The sequence below is a fragment of the Geotrypetes seraphini genome, chromosome 9 (genome assembly GCF_902459505.1).
Source record: "Geotrypetes seraphini chromosome 9, aGeoSer1.1, whole genome shotgun sequence".
In the NCBI taxonomy this organism is placed as follows: Eukaryota; Metazoa; Chordata; class Amphibia; order Gymnophiona; family Dermophiidae; genus Geotrypetes; species Geotrypetes seraphini.
Window position 1 is genome coordinate 150,487,779 of NC_047092.1, and position 27,563 is coordinate 150,515,341.

Genomic DNA, 27,563 nt, shown 5'->3' on the forward strand with positions numbered 1-27,563 from the left:
AGTGTTTTATCAACTCTTTTCATTTATGCATTTTGTCCAATTTATCATTCATTTAATATAATAATATCTACAATATTTTGACAGACTTAATAGAATAAAATTTTCATTATATGACATAATTTTTGTTTTGAAAGTATTGTAAACACATTTCCCCCTTTTCCTACTTTTTTTCCTTTTTTCTTGTGGTTTTTTGGTGTCTCCCCCCCCCCCTTTTTTTTAAATTTACGGCCTCTTTTACAAAGCTGTGCGGCAACAGCCCTGAAGCCCTTTAAATCTCTGTGGGCTTTGGGGCTGTTAGTGCGGCTTTGTAAATGAGACCGTTTTTTTTTCTAGTGTTTTTATTGCAATACTTGGACATTTGGATTGACACATCTTTGATTTTATCACTCAACACCAAGGTACGCTTCTTTTTAAGAAATTGATTAGTTTTTTATGTTTTTGACATAACAGCAAATTTTAGTGTTTTTAACATGTTTTGCGTTTATTTTTAATGTGTTGTTTTTATTAAAGTTTACTTGTTATATTTTCATTTATTAAGTTTATTTACTATTTTAATTTTCATATTTTTTATAATTGTAACATTAACATTATGTGGTTGCTCTTACTATATTTATAAATGTATCCATGCTTAGTTGTATGTTTAAGATAAACTTATTTTATGTTTTGTTAGTGATACAAATAATCTCATTTATATATTTATGAATGTATTTTGGTATTTACATATTTATGCTCATTTGTATGTTATTTGTATGTTTATTCGTATGTGTGTTTTTTTATGTGGAGGTTTATTGACACAATTGTATAATTTTAATACACGCCTCATTTCTTAACTACTGAGGCAGGCCCTGTTGGGCGAAACACGGTCGTGTCAAGTCTGTTTGATAATAAAAAGGATTGAGCACCATCCGGTCTCCTTCGTTGTTGTTTCCGTGCCCCTCACTGTTGTGAAGGCAGTTTCTCCTGTTTGTCTTAAGTATAAAGTAAAGCATAATGATAGAAGGGCAGTATCTCTGTCATAGCAATTGCAGTGTGAATTACCAAAAGAATTTAGGCATTCTTTTAGAAGCACTTTATATTTAGATATATAGACCTGCTAGGAAATTCTCTTTAAAATTTGGGGAAAAGGGGGATTTGTGTTAATCTGAAATGCCTAAAATTCTGTGTTAGGTTATGCCTTAATTAGTTAAAAAAAAAAAAAGTAATTGGCATAAGAACCCTTCTGTGTGTTAATTTCCGATGGCATAAACCGGCACGTGGACATCTTACTAGTCAATCAAAATAGGCATTTTCAAAATAGATTTTCGAGGTGTCTTTCAGGTCATTTGTCTCCAGTATGTCTAAATCATAAGGGGGCTTGTTTAGAGATTTGTTTGGACAGGATTAGGGCAGAAAGCTACCTCCAAGGCAAGGCAAATGATGGGTTGTATCCGTAGAGGTTTTGTCAGCAGGAGACCTGGAGTTATGATGCCGCTGTACAGGTCCATGGTGAGGCCTCATTTGGAGTATTACGTTCAATTCTGGAGGCCACACTATCGGAAGGACGTGCTGAGAATCGAGTCGGTTCAGCGAATGGCCACTAAGATGGTCTTGGGGCTCAAGGATCTCACGTATGAAGAAAGACTGAATAAACTGAGGCTATACTCACTTGAGGAACGAAGAGAGAGGGGTGATATGATTGAAACGTTTAAGTACATCACGGGCCGTATCGAGTCGGAAGAAGATATCTTCTACCTCATGGGACCCTCGACCACCAGGGGGCATCCGCTGAAAATCAGGGGAGGGAAGTTCCATAGCGACTCCAGAAAATACTTCTTCACTGAGAGTAGTGGATCATTGGAACAAACTCCCACTGCAGGTGATTGAGGCCAACAGCGTGTCGGACTTTAAGAGAAAATGGGATATTCACATGGGATCCCTAGGGGAGTGAAACCAGAGGGCGGGTATTTGGAATGGGCAGACTTGGTGGGCTATAGCCCTTTTCTGCCGTCTTTTTCTTTTTCTATGTTAGCACTTGGACATTTTACAGTGATAATTATCAAATATTTTGTCCAGAGCACAATTTGGGCTGGACCTGTTTTTAAAACAAGGACCAAAAAGGTACCCAAACAGAACAGATGACCACTGGAGGGATGAAAATATGGCCCCGCAGACTCCCCCAGTGGCCACTACCTGCTCCCACCCCCAAATATCTACATGAAACTTTACATATCGGTGTCTGACAGCTGCATATACTATGGCCAGTCCTAATAGACCTTCAAACCAGGTCTCTGGAGTAGCCTGGAGGGCAGTGCAGTGGACTGCAGAGAAGGGGACCCAGGCCCATATGCCACCCTAACTAATACACTTCTGGTGGAAAGTATGAATGCACCAAAAACCCACTATCCTGCCATATAGGTAACACCTGCACACACAAAGGCTACTGGGGTGGTAGATAGGTGGGTACAATAGGTTTGAGGGGAGTTTGGGAGGGCTCACTGTATAATATAGGGGTTATGTTGAAGTGTACCTGGTATCATTTAATTTAAAGTTCACAGCAGTGCCTCCTAGGGCAGGGTTTCTCAATCGCTGCTTGGCTGGCCCGGACCTTCTCTCTGATGTCAGAATTGACGGTGGGGGAAGGCTTGTGGGCTGGCGGCATGCAATCACTGCATGCGCCTGGCCCTTCCCGGAGTTGTGGCAGGGTGAGGGTGGGGGTGAGGCAGATGTTAATACCATGTACCATTGGGAGGGGGAGGCGCTTGTCATACTGTGGTAGCACTCTGTATTGCACAGTGAGGCGTGGGGAGGAGAGAATAGATGGCCTATATACACTTCTTCCTCTGTATTTGCGATTTCAGCAATCGCGGTTTCGAATATTCATGGTTTTAGCTTACTGGCTCCTCCCCCAAATTACATCAGCTTGCATAGAGAAATCGCTGATTCCCAACACTTTCTTCACCGTGTTTTGCCTCTCCTTCAGGAACAGGCCAGGTCTCCCACCATATTATTCACGGTTTCACCATATTCACAATGGTTTTTAATAGAAAACAGCGAATAACATATGAAAAAGTTATTCATGGTTTTTCTTTATTTATGGTTCTGTTAATCCCCTATCACAGCGAATACAGAGGGAGAAGTGTATACAGTTGGGGATGGAACCTCATACGCTTTGTATACCGCAGGGGATATGCTCGGTATTCTGCAGCAGGAGGGATGCAAACTCTGTTCCTGTCTCTGACTTGGAAATGTGCATTTCCACCAAACCTACCCTGAGTCCTGCTGGACTGAGCCAGTTCTTCCTCACCACTGAGTAAAGATGGTGACTGAGCAGCACTGTATGTTTTACGAAAGAAAGAACGATAGATAGATAATTTATTGGATGCACAGAAGAAAGAGCAACCAGAGACTCATGAAATCACCAGACAACAAAGGTAGAAAAAATGATTTTATTTTCAATTTGGTGATCAAAATGTGTCGGTTTTGATAATTTATATCTGCTGTCTATATTTTGCACTATATTTGTCAATTTTTCTATAGTTACTGAGGTGACATTGCATATTTTAAAGTCATATCTTTGAAACCCTTCTGAATATAAATGATTAATATTTTCTCTGTGTACAGTGTGCTTTGTGTTTTTTAGTTTTGTGGTTACCATTATGTATTATTGTGTGTATATGAAAAATGGATGGAAGAAATTGCATTACAATTAGTATATTATTATGGGGGTGGAGTCAGGGGTGGAGTTTGGGTGGGTCTGGGCAGAGTTTGGCTGGGGGGTACTCGGGTGGCTTAGGGGGTACTTGGCTTGAAAAGGTTGAGAAACACTGTCCTAGGGTTCTCCACTGCTCCGTTAGTATGTCTGTGTGGCCAGTCCATTAAAAATGCTGGCCTTCCTACATGCAAATGGCTTGTTTTGGATGTTTTTCATTTGGACCTTTTTTTAATAATGGCAACAAAATTTAGACGTCTAGCTGGACAAAGCATCTAGCTGGGTCATTTTTAAAAAGAAACAAACATCTTGTGGGTTCGAAAATGGACTTTTACTCCACCTGATTTTTTTGATGTTTTTCTCAAAAAGTCGGACTTAGATGCCTTATCAAAAATGTCTCTCCATGTGTGTGTATACTGCATATGTTGGTATTTAGACTATGTAAGTATTTAGGTCCCTTTTTAGAGGAGAAGATAGCAGACCAAGCTTGCCTCGGTTTCAAATGTCTCTCCCTCCCACACTCCCGCTTGCACTCCCACTCTCTTTGTTCTGTAAAAGATCTTTTGTCCATATTTTTTTCACACTTCTAGTAGTAACTATATTTATTGTACTCTGCTCTGCTCTTTTTTTTTTTTAATAATCTTTATTCATTTTCAATCTTTTAACAAGTGTACAAATATGACCATAAATAATAATTGAAAACATCACTTGTAAATCTATCAAGAAAAACATAAATTGTATATATAAACCCATATCCCACCCCACTTCCCCATTATTATTAAAATGAGCAATATAATAAAGAACCCTTCCCCCTCTCTATTATTTATGGTGTATAAATCAATAGAAAAACTGGTGCTTAAACATTTCAAAAAGATGTCAATGGCTCCCATATTTAAATAAAAGTCTTATAATTTCCATTTTGTACAGCTAATGATCTTTCCATTTTAAACATGTGACATAATGAGTTCCACCAAAAGTTGAAATTAAGTCTACTATAATCCTTCCAGTTGGTGATATGTTGAACAGCGACTCCAGTCATGATTAATAAAAGTTTATTATTAAATGATGATATCTGACTCTCTTTTTTTCTCATAGCTGTTCCAAATAATACCTTATCATAAGATAGTGCTACATGATTTTCCAGTAAACAATTTACTTGATCCCAGATGGAATTCCAAAAGGCTAAGATATAGGGACAATAAAACAAAAGATGATCTAATATCCCTATTTCAAGATTACAATGCCAGCATCTATTAGACTTTGAACTATTCAACTTCTGTAATCTAACTGGGGTCCAAAGTGCTCTATGCAAAAGCAAAAACCATGTTAGATGCAGACATTGTACATCTCATCCTCGAAGACCAAATTTGTGGCCATTGAGAAGCTGAAATCTGATGCTTAATCTCAATGCTCCAAATATCCATAAGACCGTTTTTAGGGTTTTTTTTAACCATTAATATATTTTTTTTAACCATTAATAGTTTTTTAACCATTAATAGTTTTTTTTTTTTTAACCATTAATAGTTTTATACAACTGCGCAGCCTGGTGACCCAAAAAGTCTACCTGAAAGCATGAGAATTCCAAACTATATTGAGTATTAAGACTTTTCCATTCAGGGAACCCTGCCTGAATGGCCTGCTTCAATTGCAACCATTGAAAATATTGTGATTTATTGAGCCCAAATTTATGTTGCAATTGTGTAAAATCAAGCAGTTTACCATTTAAAATAACATCATTTAAAGTCCGTATTCCTGCAATTATCCAATGCTTCCAGATGATCTTAAAGATCACTTTTTTTTTTTTTTCTTTCTGCTCTGCTCTTTTGTTGTAAAAAAGATGGTTTAGAAAATATGGTGATTGTTAAATCGAGCAAAATGCCATTATAATATCTTCATTAAAATAGTTTTGTAGTACTGTTTTTTTTTGTTTGTTTGTTTAATTTGTCAGTTTTAGAAATGTATTAGGCAGGAAAATTATGTGAAAGAATAAAATGTGCTTTTATGACCACACAAAATATTAAGGCAAAATAGAGTAAAGACTGTGTAAAACATGATCTAAAGAGTGCAGATATGTAATATGGCTTGGAATGATTTTTTTTCTAGTGGATTTACACATTTTTAACTTGTGTGATAAAGCATAGTTTCTCTAAGGCAGTGGCTCTCAACACAGACCTTGAGATATACATAACCAATCAGTTTTTCAGGATATCCACAATGTGTAAGCATATGAGTGCATTCAAATTTATTTCCATTGTATACTCATATGCTTATACATTGTGGATATCCTGAAAACCTAACTGGCTAGGTGTGGCCCGAGGACTAGGTTTAGATCTCCTGCTCTAAAATGCTGAATCAGATATTACATTTCATAATCTGTTGGCTTTTCTTTCAGTCCATTTTACAATGAAGACTTTTTCTTTGAAATTCCAAGAACTTTCCAGTATTTGTCGTTTTATATTTATGATAAGAGTGTTTTACAGCGAGACATTCGTATAGGTAAGTAACCTATAAAAATGCTTTTAGATTATTTTATTTTATGAAAGTGATTTTGGGGTTTGTTTTTTAGCTACCATATTAAAGTATGTCAATTGGGTATATCTTTGTAGAAGGCAAAATGTTTGCACAGATGATTTTTTTGATGTGGGAACCACACTTATCAGTGACTGACTGAAATTTACCACAAATAAAACCTTGAAGTGGACGTCCTATACAGAATTGGGCCTACTTGCAGACAAAATAAACCGGGTTACTGTAGACGTGGCCGCTACACTTTTCGCTGCAAGGGATTTTCTTGCCGTGATAAGTATAGTGGCCGCCAGTTCCCCTCCCTCCCCCCCCCGAACAATCACCGGCAAGAGGGTGCCCAATCTCTCCTGCGGGTAGGCCCCCTCCAAATCGCCGGCAGGAGGGAGCCCAACCCCTCCTGCTGGTAGGCCTCCAACCCCCCTGACGATCGCCAGCAGGAGGTTGCCCAACCCTTCCTGCCAGTTGCAGAAGGCCCCCCACTCCTGACGATTGCCGTAAGATGATCCCCCCCCGATATCAACCCTCCTCCTGACACCCCTCTACTAACTTTAAAAAATTGGCCGGCCGGGTCTTCCCACCATCCGTCTGGCGGGCCCGCCTCTGTTGAAATGAGGTGGGCCTGTCCCTCTTCGGCACATCCTACAGGATCCTAAGGCCTGATTGGAGGGGCTTTAGGCACCTGGGCTAATCAGGCCTTAGGATCCTGTGGGATGGGCCTCATTTCGATGGAGGCAGGCCTACCAGACGGTGGGAAGACCCGTTCATCCATCCAACTTTTTAAGGTTAGTGGGAGGGAGTCCGGGGGGGAGGTCATCTTCCGGCAGGAGGGATTGAGCACCCTCCTGCCAGCGATCATCGGGGTTGGGGTCTACCGGCAGGAGGGGTTGGGCTCTCTCCTGCTAGCGATTGTTCAAGGGGGTGGAGGACCTACCGGCAGAAGGTGGTATAGTGGTAGGCCGGGACAGGGTACAGGGCACAGGGCAGGTCTAGTGCCCCCCAGTACCTTTTTTTATTTCTGGTTGTCCAGCGCTGTATTGGCAGGAGTTTTCCGCGCTCCTTCCCTCGCTGGATGGCGGCAGGGTGGCGCACAAGGCAGGCACAAGCTTTTTTGTGCTTCTGCCTGGTCCCACACCGTTCCCTAAATGGCTGCAGTCAGTTCTCGTGAGTTTGGGGGAGGGGGGGTTAAAAAAAAAATAAAATAAAATTTATATTCGCTCCATAAGACGCACCTACATTTCCACCCACTTTTTGGGGAGGAAAATGTGCATTTTATGGAGTGAAAAATATGGTACATTTAGAGGCTATCTTTTAAATCTGTTAAGATCTTTTTGAAAACTTCTTTTTTCAACAGGCCTTTAGAGAAGATATTCCTTAGATTAGCCATATTTATTGCCATATTTATTGCCATTAACTTACTATTACTACTATTAATTATTTCTATAGTGCTAACAGATGCATTCAGTGCTGTACAGAGTCACAAAGAGTAAGAAAACAATCCCTGCTTGAAAGAGCTTACAATCTAAACAGGCAAGACAGACAAACAGGATGATGTGGATACAGTTAAGGGGAATGGTTAATCAGCTGGTTGGGTTTGAGGGCAGAGGAGTAGGGTTAAGGATTGAAAGCTATATCAAAAAGATGGGTTTTCAGTCTGCTTTTAAACAAGGGAAGGGGCTTGACGGACAAACTCGGGTAATTTATTCCAGGCATAGGGGGCAGCTAGATGAAAGGAACAAAGTCTGGAATTGGCAGTGGAGGAGAAGGGTAACGCTAAGAGTGACTTATCTGAGGAATGGAGTTCTCTGGGAGGTATATAAGGAGAGAGAGAGGAGAGAGATTGAGGGGCTATTTTTCAAACTTAGCTGCAAAGCCAAAAAATGTTTGGTGGGTTGCTGACTATTTCATTAGATTTAATGAGAGAACCAGGATATATATATATCCTGGTTCTTTCATTAAATCTGATGAAGTAGTCAGCAACCCACTAAACATTTTTTGGCTTTGCAGCTAAGTTTGAAAAATAGCTTCTGATAGCTTTAATACCCAATATCCTCCATCCCTGTGCCAAGGTGACTCCTCCTCCTCCTCCTCCTCCTCTGTATATAATATATTTATTTTTTTTAACTTTTTATGACTTCCTTTCACAAGCTGCTTTCATGAAGGACATTGGAATATATAGGTTCACATGAAAGCATAGCCACTGTATACTAGAACTAAGGCAATAAATTTACTGTATCATCATGGCCAATAACTGTAGAAAACGAGCATTGCCTTTTCAAGTAGAAAATGCATGACATTATCTTCATTTGTTAATCCATGGCTAACTTGATCAGATGTAAGAAATCACCAGATACTTAACATTTTTTTTAAAGAAAAATACCTAGTTCATCTTGTCAGTATATAAGTCCAAGGTATTTGATTCATTGTTCTGTTTTATTCCTATAGGAAAAGTTTCTTTTAAAAAAGAAGAATTATGCAAATTCACTGATAAAGAAACATGGTTTTCACTTCAGCCAGTTGATTCTAATTCAGAAGTTCAGGTATGTTATAGCGGGAATAAACGTAATATGTACATGATGCTAAACTTTAAAAGTGTGTTCCAGTGCAATAGGAATGGTATGCTGAACCTTGGAGTACTCTGTCTGTTCTCGCAAGCATACTAATCGCAGCTTTTGAAACCACCTCCTTCTCCCAGCAGTTTGCTGCTCCCTTCAGTCCAGAGACCAAGAGAAGCAAGTCTCCCTGGCTGCTCACCCAGACATTGCATGATGGAGTCACATTATGACCACTGCCTACCTCAGGGATGCAAAGCCAATGAACGAATGCACGTTTTGTGTGCAGACTTCGTGGGTATATAAGATGAGATGTGAGTAAGTTGCCAATATAGCAACTGTGGCAGTCATGGGGGAAGAAGCGCAGTTTATCAGATATTGAAAAAGGCATGTTCATTGGCTACCAGGTCAAGGGTGGCGGCATTTTGGAAACGCCAGAGTTTGTGAACAGTATACAGGCTGTATGGTTAAAATATACCATGAGTGGATGAATGGAACCTTTTTCAGTGACCCAGTGGGAAGCATGAACGTAACTGTGGGGTAGCATGAGCTATCAATGCAAGAGGTGAACGTAGGCTGCGCAGGTTGGTGAGGGCTGATTGGCATACTACCGTAGAGCAATTCACTGTCCAAATAAACCAGGGATCTTTCAGATGTGTGTCCAAATCAACTGGCTGGTGACTGCATCTATGCTCACGAGGATTCATCGCAAAAATTGGCGAACAGAATGCTAGGAATGATTAAGAAGGGGATCACAAACAGATCGGAGAAGGTTATCATGCCGCTGTACTGGGCCATGGTACGCCCCCATCTGGAATACTGCGTCCAGCACTGGTCGCCATACATGAAGAAGGACACAGTACTACTCAAAAGGGTCCAGAGAAGAGCGACTAAAATGGTTAAGGGGCTGGAGGAGTTGCTATACAGCGAGAGATTAGAGAAACTGGGCCTCTTCTCCCTTGAAAAGAGGAGACAGAGAGGGGACATGATCGAAACTTTCAAGATAATGAAGGGAATAGACTTAGTAGATAAAGACAGGTAGTTCACCCTCTCCAAGGTAAGGAGAATGAGAGGGCACTCTCTAAAGTTAAAAGGGAATAGATTCTGTACAAACGTAAGGAAATTCTTCTTCACCCAGAGAGTGGTGGAAAACTGGAACACTCTTCCGGAGGCTGTTTTAGGGGAAAACACCTTCCAGGGATTCAAGACAAAGTTAGACAAGTTCCTGATGAACCAGAACGTACGCAGGTAAGGCTAGACGCAGGGCATTGGTCTTTGACCTAAGGGCAACCGCGGGAGCAGACTGCTGGGCACGATGGACCACTGGTCTGACCAGCAGCGGCAGTTCTTATGTTCATATGTACTTAACATTGGACTTACACTGACTGGCAGAGAATTGTCTTCTCTGATGAGGCTTTTTTTGAGCTCTGTCGAACAGATGGACATTGGCGTGTCGAGCATGAAACCGCCAATAGCAAAAACACAGCAGCCATTGTTGAATGTATACAAGGTAGTGGCAGCAGCTTATGGTCTGGGGAATTTTTCTTGATATGATCTGGGTCCCTTGATACCTCTGAAGGGCACTCAACCAATATGGTATCTTTCCATTCATTCTTTCTGACCAAGTACACCCTTTCATGTTGATCTTTCAACTGGACAATGCAACATGTCATACCACCAGAATTGTTTGAGTGGTTCCCAGAGCACAACCAAGACTTCAGCTACTTCCCTAGTCTCCGAATTCCCCAGATCTTATATCCAGTTAAACACATTTGGGACCATCTCGATCGACATGTTCGATGACTGGCTCCACCACCATATACATGTCAGCAACTGTTGGACGCACTTCAGTCTGCTAGGCTCCAGATACCTCTAGCAACCATCCAGCATCTTATTGAGTCACTCCCATGGTGTCTGGCTACCTGGATTAGCAGGTCTGGCTACCTGGATATTAGCAGGTGATCATAATAAGGTGACTTGATCTTGCAGAGTCTCAAGAGATAATTGAGCTCCACTAATATTCAAGTTGTTGCTTTTATTTGATGTGTTCTAGTGTTCAGTGGTTGGTTCATTTATACATAGTTTCATTATTATAACATTATATGAGCAGATCAGAACCTTGGTTTTGGGGAGTTCCCTGTGTTCCTCCTTCTATCTTTTTACTCTAGAGCTCATACTTGCTTGGAGAGTACTGGAGGAGGAGGTTTCAAAAGCTGTGATTGACATCTTTCTGCAGTATGCTTGCGAGAATGAACAGAGTACCCTAAGGTTCAGCATACCATTCCGATCTACTAGAAAAGATATTATCAAAGTAAGAACCTAATTTCTTTTTATACTTGCTGATTTCAGGATCTTGATGTTTAGCTGTTTGAGTATTTCTGTAATAGAATTGACTTACTAGAGAAAACTGGAATCATTGGTCTCTTTGGTTACACAACTGCAGACCAATCCATTGGCCAGACCTTGATGTGCAGATGTACTAGATTTTGCAATCTGTGTAGCTCAGGGATGCCCACACTTTTTTGGCTTGCGAGCTACTTTTAAAATGACCAAGTCAAAATGATCTACCAAACAATAAAATTTTAAAAAACACAAAGCACACTGTACGCAGAGAAAATTTTAATTATCATTTTATATTCGGGGTTTTGGTTTTTTTTCAAATAGGTCAAGGCAGATGACTTTAAAATATGCAATGTCACCTTAGTAACAACTATACAAAAATAGACAAATATACCCTCTCCCTTTTTACTAAACCGCAATAGCGGTTTTTAGCGCAGGGAGCGCTAAAATCCGCTACTGCGGCTTAGTAAAAGGGGGCCATAGTGCAAAATATAGACAGCAGATAAAAATTCTCAAAATGGACATATTTTGATCACTAAATTGAAAATAAAATCATTTTTCCTACCTTTGTTGTCTGGTGATTTCATGAGTCTCTGGTTGCACTTTCTTCTTCTGACTGTGCATCCAATATTTCTTCCCTTCTTTCTGCCTCCTGCATGCTTCCTCTCCGCCAGACCTCATTCCATTCCCCAACCAACATCTCTGTCCTTCCATGAGTCCAACTTTTTCTTTCTCTCTCCCTGCCTGCCCCCTGCCACCTGACACACTCCATTCCCTCCCCAAACTTTTTCTTTGTCTCTCCCTGCCCCATCCCCTTTCTTTCTTCCTCTCTCCCTGCTCCCTTCCCTTTCTTTCTTTCTTCCTCTCTCCCTGCCCCCTTCCCTTTCTTTCTTTCTTCCTCACTCCCTGCCCCCTTCCCTTTCTTTCTTTCTTCCTCACTCCCTGCCCCCTTCCCTTTCTTTCTTTCTTTCTTCCTCACTCCCTGCCCTTCCCCTTTCTTTCTCTCTGTCTTTCTATCTGTCTCCCTGCTCCCCCCCTTTCTTTCTTTCTCTATCTGTCTCCCTGCTCCCCTTTTTTTCTCTCTGCTTCCCTGCTCTCCCCTTTCTTTCTCTGTGTATCTCTGCTTCCCCCTTTCTTTCTCACTGTCTCCCTGCTCCCCCTCTTTCTCTCTGCTTCCCTGCTCTCCCCTTTCTTTCTCTCTGTATCTCTGCTTCCCCCTTTCTTTCTCACTGTCTCCCTGCTCCCCCTCTTTCTCTCTATCTGTCTCGCTGCTCCCCTTTCTTTTTCTTTCTCTCTATCTGTCTCCCTGCTCCCCCTTTCTTTCTTTCTCTATTTGTCTCCCTGTTCACCCCTTTCCTTGCCTCCCCTGTCTTTCTTTTTCTTTCTGTTTCCCTGCCCCACCTTTCTTTCTTTTTTCTTTTTGTTTCCCTATCCCCCCTTTCTTTCTCTCTGTCTCCCTGCCCCCCTTTCTTTCTTTCTGTCTATCCTTTCTTTCTCTCCAAGCCAATACTGGGGCTGGCATCCGCCACCGCCTGGGAACAGGCCCCCAAGCTGTCGTTGCCGCCGAGTTCTCCCTGTTCCCTGACACCACAACAGGCCAGCAGCGACTACAGAAGCGCTGGGCCCACCAGCCAACTCCCCGATGTCAATTCTGACGTCGGAGAGGAAATTTCAGGCCATCCAGGCAGCGATTGGCTGGCCTGGAGCTTCCTCTCCGACTTCAGAATTGATGGGGGGGGGGAGGCTGGGTGGACTGAGCTTGGACGTGGCATATGATCTCTTTAAAAAGGTGTATGTTTGTCTCTTGATGCATATTTGAAGTTAACTGGATTGGGTGGTCTGAGCTTGGACATGGCAGAACGTCTTAGTTTAAAATGCTGTTGCTTTCATTCTGTGTTGGATACTTTTGAATTGGTTAGTTTATAAAAGCTGAATTTGCTAAGGTTTTATAGAAAACCATAATTATTAGCATTTTAAAATGGTGCCGCATTTTTGCATCTGCATCATACCAACATTGAACGCTTTATTTTTCTTTATTCCCCTCTCCCTTTCTCCCTCCTTCTTCTCCTTGACCTCAAAGTCCAAGTTTTTAATCTTATTAAAGGATTTTCTATCTTGTCCATCAGTAAAAATGTCTAGGCAGCTTATGTACCACATCCTTATCCCCCTCCCACCCATCCTGAATTTAACTTTTAAAGTATTAAGGAGAATATTGTGAAGTCATGTCGGAGTTCTAGAAATAGTTCCCAATTGTCCAAAACCGTTTTATGACCTTCCCCCACTTTTAATAGTCATTTGTTCATTTGCAATAAGTCATAAATAGAATTCCTCCACAAAGTAAGTGTGGGAGAATTTGGTTGTATCCACGTTGCTAAGAGAATTTTTTTTTTTTGCAGTAAGACAAGCTTTATGAACAAATAGCTCCTGTGCAGAAGTTTCCAAATCCAGATCATCAGTTAAGTTTGATAAGCATATTTCAGGCATTTGAGAGACCACTTGTTCTAGCATATGTTCAGGACGTCTGTCGGTCCAGTATTGCTTTATTTTTAAAATATTCTCACAGTATATCAAGGTCACTTCTTAATAACCATATACGAGAGACAGTTACTGATATTTGTGATCACGCTTTTTTGGCCCAGGCAGGATGCATATGTAAACATTGTAGCACTGAGGCAGCCATTCACGCAGTGATGCGGGACAAGGCAGGAGCACGAAAAGCTCGCGCCTGCCTTTTACCCTCTCTCACTTGCACCCTGAATCACCTTCTTGGCCCCCATAGTCTGGCATCTCTCTCTCCCTCTCTCCACTGGTTAAGAATCTCTTCCTCCATTACCACGCTCCACCACCTCTCTCGGGAGCGCATTCCAGGCATCCACTACCCTCTCCTTAAAGTAGAATTTCCTAACATTACCCCTGAATCTACCACCCCTCAACCTCAAATTATGTCCTCTGCTTGAGTCTGCTTTAGACTCCACCAAAGAGCTACGTATTCCACCCAGCCGAGTTCCTGAGCAAGTATGGAGTCGGGACTTTACTACTTGGTAAACTCATTTTATGATCTGGTCTGGCCATTGGTGAAGCAGATGGCTCTGGTGCTCATGGTGAGATGCTTAGTGTGGCTTCATCACTGGGCTGCAGATGTGGCATCTAATCAGTTCTTAATCAAACTTTTCTTTAGGGGGAAGCTCCTTTCTGGGGAGAATCTGAAAAAATTTGTCAGATTTAGGGGATTCCAAGGCATTGTCTTCAGAAGATCGACCTCAGGGTTCAGCTCACCAGACTCGGTCACAGGTTTGCTTTCATGACTCCAGGAAATATTGCCGGGTCAGTCCTGGTCTTTCAGAGACCTCTGTTTCATAAGAATTGCCGCTGCTGGGTCAGACCAGCAGTCCGCTACCGCGGTGGCCCCCAGGTCAAAGACCAGTGCCCTAACTGAGACCAGCCCTACCTGTTTCAACTGAAGTAGTTCCTTTTTTTTGTTGTTGTTTAGACAAGCATCATGACAACCAAGCCAAGCATCCTGGCAACCAAGCCAACCATACTACTGCAACTTCCCATATTGCCCAATGATGGGATGCCATTTCTCTTTCCATTGGTCTTTGATAGAGGGACACCTGTCTCCCTTTTAAAGGCAGTCACCCAGCATCATGACAGACCAGTGGGTCTTGGAGGTTATTCAGAACAATTATAAGTTAAAATTTTCCTCCATTCAAACTCCTTTGGATGGTTACTCTGATAGACCTCACATTGAAGGTGGTTTTTCCAAATGGCCATCACTCCAGGCTCTGTCCTGTCTGGATCCCTTTCTCTGGTTTTCTGAAGCTGGAGTCACGATTTGCATGGTGCCTTAATTTGTGCCTAAGATGGTGTTTGCCTTTCACCTGAATCAGTTATTATTTCTTCCATCTTTTTGGGAGGTGAATTTTGGTTCCTGTGCCTTCTGGAATTTCGCATGGCGCTGCTTCAGTACTTACAGGCCACTAATGAGTTTTGACGGTCAAATCACCTCTTCATGTTCTACGGGAGTTCTTCTTGGGGTATGGCAGCCACTAAGGCAACTATTGCTAGGTGGATCAAAGAAGCTGTAGCTGTGGCGTACATTTTAGTGGGGAAGGTTCTGCCATTATCTCCTGTGAGCCCACTCAATGTGTGCGTCTACTTTGAGGGCAGAGTCGTAGATTTTTCTCTGGAAGAAATTTGTAGATCAGCCAGTCTGCATCATTGTATACCTTTTTCTAAACACTACCAAGTGGATGTTGCAACATGGGTGGAGGCTTCCTTTCAGGCATTGGTTATCACTACAGCATTATCCGATTCCTACCCTAGTTGAAGATTGCTTTGCTACATTCCATGCATTTGTATTCGTCTACTGCTGGTAATAGGTAAGGAAAAACAATATCTTACCTGCTAATTTTCTTTCTCATGGTCATAGCACATGAATCTAGAGCCATGCCCTTGTGGCACTAAGTTGAGTATCTGATTATCTTTTACTCTTTGTAGATAGCCCACTATCTCCTAATTTCTGTTGGATGTTTTTATGTGAGGAGGGTGTGTGGTGGTTCATGCAGTTGGTTTTGGTTTATTTACTGTTTCCCTCTGCTCCATTATGAGGAATACTGAGTTGCCAAGGGAGCATATTATTATTATTATACTATATAACATGTTACAGTTCAGTTCTCTCTGTCTCTGCTTGCTGGTGGATGGACTTAATCCATACATCTGGATTCATCTTTTGTGACTAAGGGAAAGAAAATTTGCAGGTAAGAGAATTTTTCCTTTGGTATTTGGTTTTTAAGTGCAGTGAATGTAACTCATCTTAAACCATAGCTGAAAAGATGTGAATACAAAATAAAATCAATAAGAGGCCAGGTCCAATTGACCTTGATGCCTTAAGGAGCTGGAAGAAATTACTGGGCCAAAAGTCTCTTGCTTCACCTGGCGATGTTTTCAGTGTACCGTCTGAAGAATTTGTTACTTTAAGCCTTTCATTTACTGCTGAATTCAGGTGCATCTCCATCCTCCTCCAAATTGTTTTCTCAGTAGCTAAAATATTAACACCTCTGTTCTATCCGTTTAGCCATATAAACATATATTGTTAATGTATTAAAGACTTTGAAGCAGTGGCTGCTGATATATATAATTGATCAGATTACTTAAATCAGTAGAACATAGCTGTGTACCTCATTTTCTCTTTATTTTTCTCATGGGGGTTGGGAAGATTTGGCAGTTTACACACTATTTATTTTATATATCCTGCTGAATTGGTATTGGCCTCTTTTGGGTTGTAGTACCTTGGCCCTTCATGTGTAACCACTTGAGGATTCTCAGCTCACATATTCCATTATCCCCAGGGACAGTATTTAGCTGGGGTGCATGCATCAGTACTGCTTCCAAACCATATTATTATTGCATCCCCTGGAAAATTTATACATTTTACTCCATTCCATGGATCCCATGGCTGAATTGATTAGGACAGACTTGGTTTTAAAGAGATTATGAAAGGTAATTCAAAAGACTCCCAAGGTAGCACGTTTTATTTTGGTTGTATTCCCCATACTGCAAGAGTTTCAGTGATTCCTTGTAAATTGGGGATATATTGATCAAGTGCGTAATAATCGTAAATGTTTGCATTGGAATATGAGGAAGCCCTGACACACTTGTTAAAGAGAATCCTTAAACTCCCATGAGGGTAAAGTAAAGGGATGAGACTGGAGCTTGAGAATTGCTTGAAAGGATGATGCAGAATGTACTTATTGACTAGGTTAAGATGTGAATGAAAACAAAATAAAAATGAATTGAGATTCCATAGGCTGGAGGAACATAAAGTCTCTTTTGGTAGATGTAAATTGTCACCTTTCTGACAGTGAATTGCTTTAATGCCCTTCAAAATGGCAGTGGATCAATGAATTAAAGTAAGATAAAATCAACGGAGACTAATGAAATAGGTACTGAAAAGCCATAAGAAATGTCCAAAATGTTGGAAGGCTTACAAATGCATTAATAAATTAGGGCCTCTTCTATTAAACTGCACTAGCAGTTTTTAGCACAGTGAGCTGCGCTGAATGGCCTGCTCTGCTCTCGACGCTCATAGAGTTCCTATGAGCATCTGGAGGAGTGCGGGCCATTTAGCGTGGCCCTCTGCCCTACAAACAGCGCAGTTTAATAGAAGAGGTGGTTAGTTTTGTAATTGATAAAATAAGCTGTGTAGTTTAAATGGCAAGACAGCATATATGTCCTTTGTTCTTTTTCCTATGTCCCACAAATCTCTAATTTCTGGGGAAAACCCATTTTTAACATGAAACAGCTGTGTTTGATCAGTGTTATGAACACCACTTTGCAATACTGGTCTAAATGCTCATTCTCACTCAGGCTATTGCAATTCTTTATATACGGGTACAGGCGCTAAACAACTTTACAGACTTCAGCTTATCCAAAATACAAGCAGTTAGGCTAATCTTCAGGCTCAGGAGGTTTGACTCTTAACAGAGTATGAACAGGGCCTCCCCTGGTTACCCATGACTTCTAGGATCTCCTTCAAAGCATCATATTCTACAATTTCAACAATCACTCACAGGAGGAAGTTATTCAACTATTCTCTAAGCTCTACTTCAAATCAACCAAAATCATCAACAGATCGCAGATGGCCCTCTCCTTACCAAAAGGAACAAAGTATATGTGCATCTTCAATTTGTTATTTATCTTTGTTGCTATCAATACATGGAACACCCTGCTATTGGATACTAGAAAGGAAATTTGCCACCTAAAATTCAGAAGAAAGCTAAAAACATTTCTATAGGATAAGCACCCATGACTGATCCAGCATTAACAGCCTTAGACTCTTCTAGCAGAATATATGGAGCATCTGGTCATTAATTCTGACAGTATCAAATAAAAAGGCCTTATTGTGCTCTGTTAATGGCATTCAAAACTAGTTTGCTTTAACTATCATATGTATTCCTTCTGAGTTCTCTGTATACTAGAAAATTCATTGTTTTTTGATAACTTTGTTCTCTGTAACTCCTCGTGGTATGTGTAAGTTCTTGACATTGTAAATCACCTTGATTCTTTATAGACATAGAGCAATCCACAAATCCTAGATTAGATTTTAATTTGGAAATGTAGATCATGTATGTGAAAAGTGAAGCTTGTGGAAAATTTTTTTTGCCTTGGATATGATTATGAACAAAATTCATATCCCTTTCATTTGTCTGCATAGATATCAACATCTTTTACATCTCTACAGTTGATGTCTTAACATTATCCACATAACACTTGTTTTGTCAAGTTGATTTCAAATAAAGGCATGTCTGTGTTCTTTTGTTGCATGAGCTGGCACACACTTGCACTATTTGTAATATTTTTATGAACTGTTGGACATTTGGCAGTTTGGCACACATTTCTTGCATGTACAGAAAATCTGGATTCATTGTCAGTCATCTTTGGCACTTCCTGGTTGACAAGTTAATCTAGAATTTCTGGTCCATATCACTGTGGCCATTTTTATAAATACTGTGTGTATTATAAGCCACACCTTTCTAATCACAGTGGTAAAATAAAATATGGCAGGATGTAAGTAAAAAATTTGTTTTGTAAATGGTACATTTCTGTTAAACTGCTAGAGTGTAAGATTGATTCCTTCTTCCCCCCCACCACAAAAAAATGTCGACTTTAATAAATTTTTCTTGTCTTCACAGAAATCATAAAATACTGCCTGCCACTCCCACAATTGTGGATCTAATTTAAGTGTTGCTTTGTGGCTCTTCTGTCAGAACTCTTTAGCAGGTGCCCTAGCTAACCCTCATAGGGTAATTTTTCTTAACAGGACACCTTTTATAAAATAAGTTTGCACATTGAATCCCTATTACTATACAAATCTATATTGGTTCCAGAGAAGGTATAAATGTGTGCATGTACTATATCGGCTCCAGAGACAGTATGCATGCATGTACTATGTGTGCTATATATGCATCACATCTTCTCACAAACTGTGACACCGATGTTAATTGTATGGTCCATCATATCTTTCCAACAAGGTGAAACACCACAGTATTCAACACCCTTAATTCCTACAATATTTTAAGATGTACCAAAAGGAATTAAACATTGAATATAAAGAGTATTTTTAAATGTGCTCAGAGACCCAGAGTTCCTAGTCTCAGGTTTAGGTACCAGGTATAATCATTAACATAGAAACATGATGACAGATAAAAGCCAAATGGCTCAACTAGTCTGCCCTTCTGCAGTAACCATTATCTCTTTCTCTCTCTGAGAGATCCCACAAGCCTATCCCACGCCTTCTTGAATTCAGACAGTCGGTTTCCACCACTTCTTCCGGGAGACTATTCTATGCATCTACAACCCTTTCTGTAAAAAAGTATTTCCTTTGATTACTGCTGAGCTTATCACCTCTTAACTTCATCCCATGCCCTCTCATTCCAGATCTTCCTTTCAATTGAAAGACTCGACTCATGTGCATTTACACCATGTAGGTATTTAAATGTCTCTTATCATATCTCCCCTCTCCCGCCTTGCCTCCAAAGTATACAGATTGAGATCTTTAAGTCTGTCTCCATATGCCTTATGACAAAAACCATGCACCATTTAGTAGCCTTCCTCTGGACTGACTGGGCATCCCTCCTGCCATGGTCTTTACGGGGGGGAGGGGGGAGAGTGTTCCGGCAGGACATCCCTTCTGCTGGAGGATGTGTTAGTGGAGTGATGGCAGGAGGAATTGGGCACTCCTCCTGCTGTGGACATTTGGGGGGGGGGGGCGGTTTCAGGGGTCCCGGCAGGAGGGACTGAGCATCCCTCCTGCCAATAGTCATCGCGGGGGGAATGTTGGGCAGCTGTAGTGCAACTGTGCCTCTTCGTCGATGGTGGCATGGGCCACATCCTTGGAGAATATTGTACAGGGCATTGGGGCAGGCACAATGGGTGGAGACTTTGGTGGGATCAGCAGCTCTCCTATCTGAGCACGTATCTACAGCTACCATTTTTTTATGCACCTACGCATGTCTTTCCCAAAGGCATGGCCCTCTCCCATGCTGACTGCAGCAGTGAGTACAGCAGCTTTAGGAGTGAATCGTGAAGGAAGGAGGAGTGTAGTATCTGGAGAGCTGGTTTGGGGTGTTTCCTCCATCCCCTTCTCTCCAAAGTTTGTCCTCGTGCATCAGATTAAAAAAAAAAAAAATTAAAGCAGCCTGGCGGTTCTCAGTTTTCCATTGCCCTTTCTGGGGACTCTCTGACCCTTCAACAAAATCACCTAGGGTAGAGGTGCAGAGAGACCAAGATGAGGCTTCTGTGGCCTCGGACCACAATTCAGAGGTACCTCTGTCTATAGGTTCTGGTAGCTTGCAAGGAGACTTGGGAGCTCTCCTTAATCTACTGTCAGAAGATGGAGATGACCCTACTTTGGCTTGTATATTTAGGAAGCTTGACTTGCCTCTATACTTATTGTGCAGGCTCTGGAGATTCTCATCATTTCTTCACTGGATCCCCTTTCTTCAGAGGTGACGATACACCCCATTATGTCAGGTATTAAGCAGCCCCTTAAATCCTTCAACATTCATGCAAGGCCCTTCCACATTCATTTCAGCTCAGTGGGACACCCCTGATACAGACCTGAGAGTAGCATGAGCCATGGTGAAGTTATACTCCATCCTGGCAGAGGAACTGGAGCTGGTTAGGCTGTCAAAGGTAGACTCCTGATCTCGGCACTCAGGAAGAGGACCACGTTGCCTGTGGAAGGGAGTTATGCTCTCAAGGATATGTACAATAGACATATGGAGGCATCCCTCAAGATGACGTTTGAGGTGGCAGTGTTTTACCTGCAGGCCACCATTTGTGGTTCCTATTTGGCAAGAGCTTGCCTCTGTTGAGTGCAATAAGCTTCTTCAGCAGAGGACCTAATTCACACACCGCCCTCATTGGAGAGTGGGTTAGTTTATATAGCAGACTTGCTTTATGATTTGCTTTGAGTTTCCACTAGAGATCTCATTATTAGTTACTGCCGGGCAGTGGCTCTAGCTGCGGTATTGGGCCATGGATGTGGCTTCTAAGTCATGGCTTGCTCGTCTTCCTTTTTGGGGCAAGCTCCTGTTTGGGGCAGATCTGGAAAAGATTGTGAAAGATCTTAGACACTTCAAAGGTCAGCACTTGCCGAGGATAAGCCTAAGTCCTCTGCAGTTTTCAGTTCAGATTGTGGTTTTGAGAGTTGAGGCACTACAAGTCAAACAAATCCAGCTCACATCGGAGACCACAGTTTCAGCAGAAGCAGCAGCTTTTTCGTGAAGATGAATAGTCCGCGGCCTCTACTTCCAGATCCTCAGCAACTCCATTGGACTTCACAATGATGCTTTTCAAGCCCATTTCTCTGAAATTAGCATAGGGGATCGCTCATCTCCCCCCTCCTTTTTTTTTAAGAGGTGTGAGCCAGGATTACCACCGACCAGTGGGTCCTGGAGATAGTTACAAACTCGAGTATGTTTGACCTCTGCAAGACTTTTTTCTGAACTTGCTGTGCAAGGCGCCTGCCAAAGTCAATGCAGTGCAAGAGACTCAGTGTCTCAGTATTAAATTTGAAGGAGGCATATTTACACATTCCCATCTGGCTGCCTTGATCGATGTTGTCTGTGCTTTGTGATGCAAACATTTTTAGTTCCAGGCCATGCATTTTATGATCTCCATGGCTCCCCAAATCTTCTCAAAGGTTATGGTAGTGGTGGCGGCTATCCTTTGAAACTTCAGGGTGCATTTTTACCTGGACATCTGGCTAATTTGGACGTCTTTACAGTAGGAAAGTCTGCAGGCCACCAACAGGGTGATCGATCTTTGTGCACTTGGCTGGGTCATCAGTCTGGAGAAGAGCAACTGGAGTCCCTCCCAGTCCTTGGAATATGGAGAACAACAACCTGGTTCACTCCCAGTCCTTGGAATATCTGAGTGGTGCTCAACACATGGCTTGGGAAGAGAGGCAGTAGAAGCTTTGCTCTAAAGTGTCTTCTCTACTCCAGCTCCTAGGGCCTGGGATTATATTGCAGATCTTGGGGTCGATGGCGTCTACCTAGAGGTGGTGCCTTGGCCATAGTTTCACTTGAGGCCTTTGCAAGCATGTCTTCAGTCTGTGGTCTCCTTTCTTGGAGGGCTACATGAGGTAGCTGCCGTGGTTGGCCTTAGGTGTCTTAGCTGTCGCATTGTCTGACGAACCCGGATGACTCTGCCTTTAATGGCAGAATGGTCCGCAGAGTTCAGCAAATAGCACTGAGCTCTAAGCAGTTGATTGACCATGTCATCTCTGTGGCTGACCAAAAGCCCTGGGCTGTCTTTGTCCAAATAGTGGGCACCCCAACCTGCCAAACTAAAAGTTTTGTGGGGTCCGTGAGATCCTTTTTCTAACTTTTACCTTTACTGGCTGCAGACCTCATGGATCTTAACTGCACACCTGGGTCTGCAGAGATCCTCATTTTAGCTCCTCTTGGACCTTGTGGATCCCACTCGCCCCCTGAGGTAAGCAGATTTTTAAGGGCTTGTGGGTTAAGGTCCGTGAGGTCCTCATTTTACCCAGTCCCTGATTTCCCTGCCATCTTTTTGCAGAAGATTACCTGGAGGATTCTGGGCTATGCGATGTCTGGACATGTGCCGTCTTTTTGTCAGATATTTGGAGGTCACCAATGAGTTTTGCCACTCTGATCATTTGTTTGTGTTTTGTTTGTGGACCACAAGAAGGGCATACAGGCATCTAAGCAGATTATGAGATGGTTCATGGAAGCTATTTCATCAGCTTATGTGCTCAAGGGTTGCGTGCTGCTCTTGGCAGTTAAGCTCACAGGCATTGTCTTGGGTGGAGTCTCAGGTGGTGTCAGTGGAGGACATTTGTTGGGTGGCGACTTGGTCTTCACTGCACACCTTTTCAATGCTTTACTGGATTGATGTGCCAGCCAGGGGAGACTTAGCCTTCGGGAACTCTTGTGTTTGGTAGCCGGGGTTTCCAGGTCCCTCCCAACCTGAGAACTGCTTGGTTACATCCCATAAGTCTCTGTGGGACTCTGGAAAGAGAAATTAGGTCTTACCTGATCATTTCCTTTCCTTTTAGTACCAACAGATCAATCGAGAAGCCTGCCCTGATGTGTTTTTCAAAATATATTTTGTGGATTCTGTAAGCTGTGGGGGCGGAGTTTAAGCTCTACAGTTTGGTTGTGGGTAGTGAAGAGAAGCAGACATTGTTTAAGGGGGGGACCCCCCAAGTTTTCAGGCAGGGTGGCCTTTCTCAGGCTCTTCAGGTCCAGTCTGTTAAATCTGGTTGCTTTCAGATCCCATCCTGAGGGTGTTGTCTGTAATTGCCCTTAGTATTCTTCTGTTTCAGTGGCAGAAATTTTTTTCCTCTGGCATACCGTGTACTGCTCTGATACCTAGAATATTGGAAATAAGTTTGTTGCACAGGAGGCTATATAGCAGAGCTCTGTCTGTTTAAGCTTTTGGTGCTGGAAAAGGATTTTAGGCATGCTGTGGACCGCCAGAACTAACAAATCGATACTGGAAGAGATCAAACTGGCTATTACACTTGAAGCCCAAATGATGAAGTTATGACTGTCTGTCTTATTTTGGTCATACCATCAGAAGAGAGAGTTCACTGGAGGAGGACATCATGTTTGGGAAGATCGAAGGAACCAGGTGGAGGGCGACCTGCAATCAGATAGTAGGACACGTTGAAAACAACCATGGGGATGACACTTGAGGACCTTTCCAGACTAGCACAAAACTGATTTCCTTAGATCCACAATTCATCAAGTCGCTAGTACTCTAGCACAAGTCTGGCACCTAATAACTGTTTCCCCATGCAGCTACATGGGCCTCTTATCCTGCAAATTGCCTTGAACCTATACTGGAAAAGTGTGATCAAGAAATCTTGTTTAGATTAGATTTTTAATGAACAAAAACAAACAATACACACACAAATTAAGTCTTACCTGATCATTTTCTTTCCTTTAGTCCCAACAGATCAATCTAGAGAGACTTGTGGGTTGTGCCCATCTTTCCATCTCCACCTGCTGGTAGATGTACTTCATCATTTGGGCTTCAAGTGACATAGCTGGTTTGATCTCTTCCAGTATCGATTTGTTAGTTCTAGCAATCCACAGCACGCCTAAAATCCTTCTCCAACACAAAGCTCAGACAAGTCAGTCTTCTTTCTGTCTTGTTTCTATAGTGTCCAGCTTTCATATTCATAGCTGACCACTTTGAAAATGAGTGTGTGGACAAGTCTGATGATCTTTGTTTGGAGTGTTACCTTCTTGCCTTTGAATACTTTGTCGAGAGCCTTCATTGAAGAGCGACCCAGTGCTAGTCTGCAGAGTATTTCCTCCCTGCTAGTTGCTTCTTTGTTTACAAAAGAGCCCAGGCAATTGAAATCCTTTACAACTTCTAAGGATTTTAATCGCCTTTAAACTCAAAATCTTCATTTTCCATGTTCATATTTGTCTTGTTTATGTTCTGTTCTAATCCCATGTTATGACTTTCGGCTTTGACTTTTCATGCCGTCTTTGCTGCTGGTGATGAGCATTGTATCATCTGCTAGTTCAGGTTGTTTATATTTCAGCCACCAACTTTGAAATTGACACACTCTTCTTCCAAATTTGCTTTTCTGAAGATGGTTTCACTGTACAGGTTGAACAGGTAAGATGACAAGATGCATCCTTGCCTTACGCCATGTTTTATTGGAAACCAATTAGTGTTGCCATATTCAGTTCTCACTGCAGCTTCTTGATTTTCATATAGGCTCTCTATCAGCTGAGTTATGTGTTTTGAGTATTCCCATTTGCACTAGAGTTCTCCATAGTTTATTCTGATCCACACAGTCAAAAGCATTGCTGTAGTCAATGAAGCAAAGGTATAAGGTTTTTTGGTATTCTTTGTTCTTCTCCAATATCCATCTAACATTGGCAATATGTTAGATGGGGAAACAGTTACAACACAGTGAATTAGAAGGTTATACTGTTTCACAGGGGAAGGTTACAACATGTTGTAAAAGAAGGTTACATTATTGCAGGAGGGAAGCGTTATTTTGCACTGTGAAGGACTGTTGCAATGTCAGAGAGAGAGAGCATAGACACGAAGTTGAAAGAAATTTATCAAATAGGTAGGTTTTCAGTCTTTTTCTGAAGGTGAGGCAGCTGGGAGGGAGGGAGGGGGAAGCACTAACAAGGCAGATGCCACAACCTGGAAGTTATCCAAGTACTAGCCAACATTCAGACCGGTGCTTGCTTAGCTTTGTGACAAGTTAAGGTAATCTTTTTTTTGCAGTGCAAGAGTAGTCTCTGGTCTGTGGTGATTACTGTCCAGTTAGGTTTTGCTGAATTTTAATACTTAGGCAGTCATAAGCAATTTAACCAGACCTGGTTGTAGTGCTTTGACTATCAGGCGGATTGTGTTGCGTCTAATCTTTTCACTGTCCTTCCCCATTTGAATGTATCAAATAGGTAATTCAATGTTCTATGTCATAGAACCAAGTGATAATCTGATAATGCATGAATTTATTTAATTCATTTCTATTAGGTTTCTGTCGCTCTGTCACATCAAGATTTCTCCTCATCTTGAACTTCATCTTCTGAATATAGTTAAAAGAAAACTGAATATAAGTGCTTATGAAATGGAACAATTATATTTATGCTTATTCTATCTAATACCTCATTTAAAGGATTTGTTCAATGCCTATTGTTGCTTCTCTCATTATGTGTCTGTTTCACAGGGGAAAGTTCATCTTGAACTAAAACTGAATGAAGTAATAACGGATAATGGAACTGTGTGTCAGCAACTTGTAGTACAGTAAGCAACATATTTTAATTCTTGGGATTACAATTTTTATTAAGAGGCAATTCTGTTTAAAAAAAAAAAAGCACTTAAGGGGCAAATTCTATAAACGGCGTTCTGATTGTAAGTGGCCAATTGGGTTGCACGTTTTCTAAAAAAAAAAAAAAAACAACCAACCTGAGGCAGGCCACCTACACTGTAGGCATCTTTCGCGGGTGCAGGGAGGTGCCTAGGGACGCTTAAGATCCCCCAAGGCTGGACGTGGTTTCACCCAGAAGTGGCCTGAGGTGAGCTTAAGCGGCTCTAGGCGTCTGAAATGCTAGTCTACATTTCAAATAGACACAGCTGCTAAACTGATCGCGGCAAGGAAATCTCCCTGCTATGATCAGCTGAGCAGCTACAGCAGGGAACCGCACTGCAAGATGGCTGGCAGGAGGGATGCCTACTGTATCCTGCCGTCACCCCTGAACCCCACCCACACTGTCTGCGGCAGAAGGGATGCCCACTTCCTCCTTCCGGCACCCCCCTATACCCCCGTCCTGTACCTTTATCAGCAAGGCCAAATGGTTGGATGCCTACTCCCTCAGCCCTGCCTCTTCAGAATGGCTGGCCTTCAACTTCCCGGTGTTTCCTGGGATGCACCAGAGAGGGGCCTAAGGCCCTTATTAGCTCAGGTGTCTAAGACCCTTCCCATAGGAGGGGCAATAGGCACTTGGGCCAACCGGAGTCTTGGGCCATCTTCCCAGTGCATTCTGGGATGCACTGCGAGGGGCCTAAGATTCTGATTGGTCAGATACCTAAAACCATTATCTGGCCAATCGGAATCTTAGGCCACTTCCAGTGCATCCCAGAATGCACTGAGAAGGAGGCCTAAGACTCCGGTTGGCCCAGGCGCCTAAAACCCCTCCTATGGGAGGGGTCTTAGACTCTTGAGCCAGTCAGGGCCTTAGGCCCCTCCCTGGTGCATCCCAGGATGTACTGGGAAAGGGAAGGCCCATCAGTCTGAAGAGGCGGCCCTTCCGGCCAGAGCGAGTAGACATCCCTCTGGAAAGCCTTGCTGATAATGGTACGAGGGGGTTCGGGTGGTCATGTGTTGGGGAGGGGTGCCGACAGGAGGGAGTGGGCATCCCTCCTGCCGTGGACAGTATGGGGGAGTTTAGGGGTGGTGGTGGGAGGGAATGGGCATCCCTCCTGCCAGCCAACTTCCAGGAGAGGGGGACAGTTTAGGGGTTTTCTGCTGCTACTGCTCAGCTGATCGCAGCAGTAAGATTCCCTTGCCATGATCGCTCAGCGGCATCGTTGTTCTCTAAACGGCGCCTGTGACATGGACGCCGGTTAGAGAATCGGGGTGGTTAGGTGGGGGTTAGGCGGACAGACACGATTCTGTCTAGGACGCCTGTGTGTGATTCTCAAAAGCCACTTAGGCAACTCTTGAGATCGGGCATCCTAATGAGAATCAAGCCCTTAATGTATATAGGCCTGTTAAATGTGTGTAAATGTTTAGAATTACAGCATTATGCAGGTATGTTCATATGTAAATGCACAATTACAGAATACTGCTTAGGTGGAATTTTGGTTAAATACTTGCATAACTTACACAGAGGCCATTTTACTAAATCTTAGTGTTTGCTAAATTCTGTGCATCTTATTCTATA

At 42.3% G+C, this 27,563-nt stretch overlaps 1 protein-coding gene across 1 annotated transcript in view; it reads left to right on the forward strand.

Annotated features, from left to right (window-relative positions):
* Positions 1–27,563, forward strand: part of RASA2 (RAS p21 protein activator 2) — a 218,029-nt gene that overhangs the window by 34,829 nt on the left and 155,637 nt on the right. The window contains exons 3-5 of the mRNA XM_033958463.1: positions 6,081–6,184; positions 8,657–8,751; positions 25,847–25,923. Coding sequence (XP_033814354.1) covers positions 6,081–6,184; positions 8,657–8,751; positions 25,847–25,923 — 276 coding nt within the window. The remainder of the gene's footprint in view (positions 1–6,080; positions 6,185–8,656; positions 8,752–25,846; positions 25,924–27,563) is intronic.